The 8,829-nt window shown below is 43.2% G+C and overlaps 1 protein-coding gene across 1 annotated transcript; it reads left to right on the forward strand.

The window, feature by feature from the left end:
* The first annotated feature begins 6 nt into the window (after positions 1-6).
* LOC109306678 (gap junction beta-6 protein-like) lies at positions 7-6,241 on the forward strand. Its single transcript, XM_019530204.1, has 2 exons — positions 7-103; positions 3,721-6,241. Exon 2 carries the CDS (start codon positions 3,743-3,745, stop codon positions 4,418-4,420), a length of 678 nt encoding a protein of 225 aa, XP_019385749.1. The 5' UTR covers positions 7-103; positions 3,721-3,742; the 3' UTR covers positions 4,421-6,241.
* The last annotated feature ends 2,588 nt before the right edge of the window (positions 6,242-8,829 follow it).

The following is an 8,829-nucleotide window of genomic DNA, read 5'->3' on the forward strand; positions in this document are numbered from 1 at the left end:
AGCCGCTGCAGGTGGCCGGGGAGGGACCGTCGAGCGCCGGGACCTGCCGCACCGCAGGGGCCGCCATCGTCCCGGCCACAGGCTCCGCGCAGCGCCCGGGCAGGTGAGGGGCCGCGGGGGCGGGGTGCGGAGCGCGCGTGTGCGCGTGTATACGTGTGCCTGTGTGTGTTTGTGCACGTCCCTGTGCGCTCGCGCGTATTATATATGTGCACACACGCGCATGTATATGTAGGCCTGTGTTTGCATGTACATGTGTGTATATATATGTGTGCACACGCGCGCATGTATAGGTGTGTGCCTGTGCATGTCCGCGTCTATATGTGTGCCTGCCTGGGTGTTTGTGCACGTACATATGCTTGCGCACGTGTATTACATGTGTGCACACGTGCGCGTGTATATGTGTGTGCCTGGGTGTGTGTACATGTGTGCATGTATATGTGTGCCTGGGAGCATGTGTTTGTGCACGTACGTGTGTGTGTATACGTACGCATGTATATGTGTGTGCCTGTGTGTGTGTGTGTGTGTGTGCGTGCATATGCTCGGGTAAGGGGAGGAAGGTGGCCTAGGGAGCATGTTACATGCGCACAGGAGAGGAATCTGGACTAGCGGGAGATGAATGGACACGTTAGGGCGAGGGGGGATTCATATCACATCACCCGCCCTGGGGTACCTACAGGAGTGTGAGCTCTCCCGCTTGCTCACTGCCTCTGCCGGGGCCTTCTCGTGGGGCTTCCTGAGGCGGGCAGTGCGCTGTGTGCTGGGGGGCCTGCGGGAGACCTCGGGGCCGGTGGGGCGCTGAGCCCGTGTGGGCAGATCAGGACAGGGATGCGGGTAGGCAGGTGTGTTTGAGGGTTTGCGGCCTGCAAACATGCTGTCCTCTGAGGAGGTTCCTCCTTCAGCACCAGGTTGCATCTCTGCTTGCAGGTCTGTTGTGGCCCCTGATAGACCGCAGTCCTCGAACTGGGTCTCAGCCTCCACCATAATCCGGAACAACACATCTAACAATCAAAGCCACAAACTCCCCAGTTCAGAGTTGCACCAACCCAGGGCCTCATGGTTCAGATCTTTTTTCAGGGGTCAGTTTGCTCCAGTGATCACCCTCACTTTGATTCCTTTTTGCTCCCAGCTGGGTTGAGGGAGGTTGGCAGCCCTGGGATCAGAACTGTTTTGCGTGAGGTAGCTGAGGAGTAAAGTGAAGAGAGACGTGCTTGAACAACTCTCTCAGCACCCAAGTGAAACCTCACTTGGCTTGTACATATGCATTCCTGCAAAAAAGAAACACCCAGTTTCCTTCAGGGTGAGTAAGAGAATCTCTGCAGAGAGCAAATTTACATCGTGTTTCTCTCCAGATCAACGGCAGTCTGCCTTTGCAGCCAGTATTTAAATTAAATATACTGTACAAGCATTAATCCATTCCAGTTTTTGCAGTGTCAAAAGTTTCTAGTTCATGTTGGTTTGACTTCTCACTGACATCAACATGAGTTCCACTACTGAGTTCAGCTGGGCACAGGCAGAAGAATATTCAGTGGTTTTTACACAAAATCACAGCCTATATTTAGCCCATAAAACAGTATCTTCAGACAATTTCTCATCCTTTATGGGAAGATAGTGACAATGTAAATATCCAGGGCAGATGTCTCCATGGCTCACAATGTGTTTAGATATTTCTGTAGTGGTGGATGAGGGGCAGGGGGAAAGTGCAAGTGAATTCATAGGTATAATGTGTTCAGGTTGCATGACATGCTGGCAGATTTTAAATTGGTTTTGTGATGGAACATCCAAGATTTTTCCTCCTTTTGGTCAGCTGTGATTAGTCCATTTCATAGGGGTTTTTTAATTGTTAGGTTCTTATATAACATAAGTATAATTAGATAGTAGATTCTTAACAGAAAAAAGTAGATTCTTAATAAAAACAGGAAGATATCTGGGCATGGGCAAGAGATTAGATCAACTCAGCAAACACTGTAAACTATTATTCATTTCTTCAGTGGGAGAACAGAAGGGGGCTAAGGAATTTCAGTCACCTTTTAAAGCTGACTTTCCCCACTTACCCAATTTCAACTTCCCTCATCAAAGCCAAATATCTCTGACCACTCCCTTTGCTTTAGGGCCTGTCTATACAGGCAAATTGACCATCTCAGAGGTTTGTGTTAGAACATGCTAATTCTCTGGTTATGTTATAACTAGGTTAGGACGTTCTCTTACCACTGTGCAAGAATTTGGGATTTGAAAAGCTTTTCCCAGCCCAGATTGTGATGAAAAGTCAAAACCTGAAAAAATAAAACAAAACAACCCCCCCCCGCCCAAATCTAAACAACTTTCAGTGTGGGTTTGTTGAAATGTTTCCCTTGGATTATAATATTTTTTTGTAATTGTTTTTAGTAGAAATTATTAAATTAAAAAAGTTATATTTCAAACCAAAATACTAAAATTTTGTTTTGGAAAAGTGAGTTTTCACAACTTCAGAGGGGTTCAGAATTTAAATGAGGAAATTTTTTGAAAATGATCCCTTTCTTGCAAAAGTTTTAGTAGCAAATACTGGCATCTTTTGTTGAAAAGAAATTCACAGAAAAAAATCCCAGTTAGCTCAATTGCCTGTGTAGACCTCACTAGACCATGTTACAACATGTTCAGGAGACCACAGTATTGCAACATTCAACACATTCAGCACATTCAACTTGCATGTAGTGGACAGATAACCACGTTGGGGGAAGAGAAGCTCAGTAATTGCTGGGTGCTATAGGGCATGATGTTACAAAGGAAGGAGAAGCAACAGCGTGTTCCAGCTAGCTTTTATCCATGGCCTGCTTGAGTCTCCCACACAGCAAGGCTTAGCATTATTTTTAAAGGATGATGAACCAGCCCTTCCAGGAGTTCACTGTAGTCTCCAGTACTTTGTCTTGTTCCTCAATAATTTCGAACAACTCTGTTCAGTAAATGAGTGGGGTCTTGCAGCTGAATATCGGCTTCAGAAGAACTTAAGCATCTATCCTAGATAAATAAAAGTTTCTATCTAGTTGTAAAGAAGAAAACCTTCCACATGGAAAGAAGAGTAACAGTTGCTGTATCTGCTGGAACAACACTGTTGAGGCTTTGACCTACTCCAATTTATCTCCCTGGGGTATTAGCTCCAAAGACTAACAGCATATAGCATATATACAATGTGAACATTAACTCATTAATGAGAATTAATTTAGCATAAGCGTTATGCTCCTAGAATATGTTTCTCCACTGTGGATGGAGGCAATGTGGATGGGTAGGGATTGGGTCAGCCTTATGATTCCCCTGTCCTTCCAGTAATACAGAAAAGTACTGTAAATCCTGAAGGTGTCCTGCCAGGTTCTCTTATCTCTTCTCTGGCTCTGTGGGAAGGTTGGAGAGAGAAAAGCAAACGATTGTGGGCTCCTCCCACAGTGGGAAGGGTAAGAGAAAGAGAAGAGACTATGGGAGAGAGACAGAGGGTTCTCTCTTTGATCCTAACTTATAAAGAAATGTATCAGATTATACTGGCACCAGCATAAGTGATGAGAATGTGTGAATTCAATAAAGTGTTTGATTCATGTTCTTTTAACAATATGGAGAAAGGGAATTAAAATAACTTGCATTTACCTGTTTGCTTACATTGGCAGATGCTAGTAAACCTCCTACTTCAAAGAAGTTACGATCTTTGGGTTTTTAGCTCTTGAAAAATGATTTGATGCATTTCTCTTGCTTTCTTAGGTCCAAGGAGACAGAAGCAAAGATGGACTGGGGATCACTGCATGCCGTGTTGGGAGGTGTGAATAAACACTCCACCAGTATCGGAAAGATCTGGCTCACTGTCCTGTTCGTTTTTCGTATCATGATCCTTGTAGTGGCTGCTGAGAAGGTCTGGGGCGATGAACAGCAAGATTTTATCTGCAACACTCTGCAGCCTGGATGCAAAAATGTTTGCTATGACCACTTTTTCCCCATCTCCCACATCAGACTCTGGGCCCTTCAGCTCATCTTTGTCTCGACTCCTGCACTTTTGGTGGTGATGCATGTTGCCTACAGACGCCATGAGAAGAAGCAGCAGTTAAGAAATGGGGAGAAGTTTGATATTGAAGAGCTGAAACGAACAAGGTTTCATATTCGGGGGCCCTTGTGGTGGACATACACTAGCAGCATCTTCTTCAGAGTCCTCTTTGAAGCCGTCTTCATGTATGCATTTTACTTTATGTATGATGGGTACAAAATGCCACGCTTACTGAAATGTAGTGCTTGGCCCTGCCCAAACACAGTGGATTGCTTTGTCTCTCGACCCACTGAGAAAACCATGTTTACTGTCTTCATGCTTGTTGTGTCTGCTGTTTGCATGCTGCTGAATGTGACAGAATTGTGTTACCTGGTGGTAAAAGTTTGTGTGAAAGAGCCTAGGAAAACAGCAGCTTTAAAATAATTCCCCAGACATCAGAATTCCCCCTTTTTCCAACTTTAGGTTAACTGTCAGAAAACAATGACTAATATTTCCAGGTTCAATGAAAAAAGAAAACCAATGTGTAATTTGGTTGCAAAAGCTGTCAGCCCTCACATTAAACTGTCACTGCTGCTATTCTTAAAATTCATTTGTGTGCTGAGTTCTCCCTTATCCATAAAGTAAGAGCCTAACCCTGGCAGCAGGAGTTTGTCCAAGGCTTGCTGCTGTTCTGACAGTAGCCTAAAGAAGACAGTGGAATGTAAGTGCTTTGCAAGTGACAGGCTTATCAGCATCTTGCTTTGGGAAGGGTTTTTGGGGCCAAGGGAGATCAATGCACTCCTAGCACGCTGACATCTGTAATGAAGAAACTAGTGTTAAGGATAGAGGCTTGAGTTTGATAGTTTTAGGAATTCTCCTTGCTGTATTGGGGATGGAAGAAGGTGGCAGAGGGGCAGTGGAATTCATAGAAAGGTACTTGTTTCTCCTTCTTAGCAGTCCTTGTAGTCATGGTTGGTGACTAATGGGTCTGCCACTCCATGTTTGGGGAAAGGGGAGGACAGGGATAGCCAGGGGCAGGGAGCAGAGGTACACACAGTTTCAAGGCTCAACCTTACTAGGAATCTCTGGATACACATTGACTTTTCAGCAGGTTTTCCCTGCACTACAGAACTGCCTTGACATGGAATGGGGTTGCTAGGTTCAGCCAGTGGTGAAGCAAGATATGGCAGGTTCTACAAGGAAGTAGATAAAGTAATGGAGGGCCAGACCATTGAGTTGTGTCCTCTGACATCTCTAAACCAATGCTGGTTGATGCTAGGGAGGGGTATGGATTACACTAGATGTGCACGTACTTACAGTCTACCTCTAAAGCATTTACTGCACACCCCTGTCAGAGGTGCGATACTGGACTAGATGGACCATTGGTCTGACCCAGTATGGCACTTCTTCATGGTTGAACTTCTTCAAATGCAGTTTGGTGTTGTGGTGGGCATTACCTGAAATAAATGAGAAGGTGAACTTCATCTTTCCATGTAATAACCTAGAGAAAACACAAGGAGGCAATGCCCAAAAGAGTTTTCTTTGTCCAGACTTGGCAGATTTTTCCATGCAGGTGGGAAGCCGGATGGCACTGATACTGGGAGCTTCTGTTAGGTGATTTCTGGCATTTGATAAAGACATTTTTACCAAATGATGGGACTGCCTTCAAGTGCTGTTTTAGTGATGTGTATTGACTAAAGAACAAGCAAAGTTGTTGCTGTATCTCATTACATATTGTATGGCCCAGGACAACTACTTTACCACTTCATGCATGAAATACAGCAGGATGAACACTCCCTGTCTGCTGGTGTAGCTCCTTTCTTTTTATGCATCTCACATAAATCTTCACCATAAAACCTCTTCCACTAATCCCTAAAGGGATGACAGCATCCTCTCTCAACTCGCAATGTTGCCAGCAAGCATTACATAAAACCATAGCACTGAACCTATCTCAGTGAAAAATGTGTATGCAGAGGAAACCTGGTATTTCCCTAAAATTCCTTATTAGGATGTAAATTGTCTGTAACTAGGTAGAGGCACAGCCTTCTATTTTTATCTTTCCATCTGAGTAAGCCTTCAAGTTTCTTCATGTTTTCTTTAGACATTACCCCATTTGCATGTAGCAGTGCAATTTTAACACATCTTCTCAGTGCTTACCCAGCAAAGCTAACTCTGATGGCCAGTTACTTCTTGTTGTTGGCCACAGCAATTTGGAGTTCCATGACAAGGTGGAAAGTATCTAGGGTTTTGTCTTTACATCCATTGCCTCCACCAACACATCCCAGTTTGCTGCTGCTTGAGGAAACACGCATGCACTGATTTAGGCAGGGTAGCCAATGGAAATAGTACTAATCCTCCTTATTGTGCACTGAAAATAGAGCATGAACAGGCTCTTCCTCCTGCTGAGAGATAGAATATCAGCTGGTAGGTCCGGGCCCCAAACCAGTTATGTTAATTATAGGCTCAATGTGGTCAGACTTTCAGGACATAGCAGCAGATGGAAATCTGACCGTAATATGAGAAGGGAGGGAGAGGAAACTAAATCAGAGCAGCATTATCAGATGTATGATTAGAACATGAAAAGTAATTAAGAATTAGCAAAATGGGAAACTGTGAGAGCATCTTTATTCCAACTCTAGATGAACAAAGACTGGCATGTATCTTGTTTGTGCTTAGTAAAGATCCTGCTTAGTTACATGTGCCAGTATTAAGAGAACAAGCTTCCTACTTGAGAAACAATTTAGTATTATGTTTGTTTTGTAACAACAATATATATATAGTTTTGTAACAACTATATATATATATTTTTATATATATTTTTCTCTCTCTCTCTTTTGTCTAGAACCTATATCTAAAGCATTCTTGTCATACTGAAGATGTTACAGCATAGAACTGTCTAGTGAAAGCAAAAAGAGATGCATTTTCTAATATCACTTCTAGTAGTATTAACCAAGAACTGCTGTATATAGAGGCATTTTTAACTCTACGTGGCAGGTTAGTTTTGTAATGGTTATACTGCTATACTGCCATTTTTATGAGCTGATAATGGAAGTGTATATAACCTGCTCTACAGCTGGAAAGACTAGTGATAAAAGTATTACTGCCTGGTGATGTCATTTTCTTACCCTGCCTTTGGGGAATGAGTCAAGACATTCTTGCTAGACAAACTGCAGTTCTCAAGGAATTTACAAGCAGATGATATGAAGATGTGCCATAATTGATAATGCTGCCGGGTTAAATGCTCTCGCCTGGCAATTTGATTGCCTGACACAGAAAACTGGAGATTGGGAAAGTAGGCGTTCTGATCATGCATTTTATTACTGGGGATAATAATCTGAGTAGGGTGCTCTCTGTGAGACTTCCCTTGTTTATATTTTATGTGACCAAGAAGCGGCTTTATAGAAAACTGTATTTGGACAATTCATAAGAAATAAGCCTTTTGAACCCATTTTGTATGGTACATTGCATGCCTAACCTTTTACAACTGTATAGGATTTCAATTAAATATAACAGCCTGCTGGAGTTCGGTGTGTTCTTTCTTGAAATGCAGTAGGAGCATTTGCTTTCCTAGAGTATTTTCAGAATAAAAGTGACAAGTGGACAGGTGAACAAAGGTTTATTTCAGTGAGCTTGAAACAGGAGTTCTCAAGGGGGCTGATTCCCCATTGCTTTGAGTTTTGTGTAATTATTTTACACTAAGTTTGTGTCATGTGTTCAAAGTGCAAGGCACAAGAAAAATGGAGTCTCAGAACCACGCAGCCTGGCAAGGGGAAAGTCTAGGAGTTAAATAATGAGCAAAACCTTCTTTCAGCAGAAGTCAATGGGAGTTTTTCCAGTGATTTTGATGAAGCCAGAATTTCACTCAAGAATCATATACTAAGGTGAAAAATTGCATAAACAATCTGGAAAGAAATAGTCAGCTTTTAAGACTAAGGAAGCACTCAGTCCTCTCCTTTAATACACAGCCCAACACATCATGTAGGGAACAGGGGAAGTTGGCTAATGAGACCACAGAAGATCACACTGCCATGAGAGTGAGGCGGAAGATTTGCTCCTACCATTGCTCTGGAACAAGGAAAATTCACTGCCCAGAAATGTCATTAGGTAACCCCGGCTGAAACATGTTTGTTCTTGTAAGAGCCAGGGGCAGAGTTACAATCAGTTCAGTGAGGAGTTGTGCATACTGTACTTCTTTAATTCCTACTTTTTTGATTTCAAAATAGGGGTGCACAGAGTTCTGGAAGAAGACCGGATGAGGCTGGTCTGTCTTCATGCTGATTTAACAACATCTTGGGGCAGTAAACGCATAAACAAGGAGCTGCTGAAATGAGAAAATAACTTTTCTACAACAGTCCCTTTGGGAGAAACACAGACTGTGTTTCTATAGGCTACAGGTATCTATTATATACTAGACAAATAAACTACCAGGCTTGGAGTGACTGCTAATATGATGAACTAGTGTTAGCAGAACAGTGACAGTGCTAATACATGGGTAAAAAACTCTGTGCTTGTCCCATGTGAACTAAATGTTCCCAGAAGCCTAGCTAGACTCAGGCTGTGCCTCATAACAAGGGCTGCATCTGCTTTATGCATGATGGCAGCACTTAGGTGGCTGGACCTATACTACTGATACAGCTGTACCAGTCAAAGAAGTATTCCTGCTGCCAGAGTTATACCAGGACACCTCTCCCCGCACTGCCCTACCCACTGCCCCACACACTGTAGTGTCCACCTCTGCGTCAGACCACGAGGCTAGAAGCCCTGATCTTCAACAGATTCCCTGCTTGCAATGCTAGCAACAGGGATTTCTGAGAACTTGGTGTTTTTATTTTATAACTACTTTTCATATTAGT

The sequence above is a fragment of the Crocodylus porosus genome, unplaced genomic scaffold (assembly GCF_001723895.1).
Source record: "Crocodylus porosus isolate Cpor-Errol unplaced genomic scaffold, CroPor_comp1, whole genome shotgun sequence".
In the NCBI taxonomy this organism is placed as follows: Eukaryota; Metazoa; Chordata; order Crocodylia; family Crocodylidae; genus Crocodylus; species Crocodylus porosus.

What these genes read in the sequence shown, in the direction of transcription:
- LOC109306678 (XM_019530204.1), top strand. Translation starts at nt 3,743, where the DNA reads ATGGACTGGGGATCACTGCATGCCGTGTTGGGAGGTGTGAATAAACAC.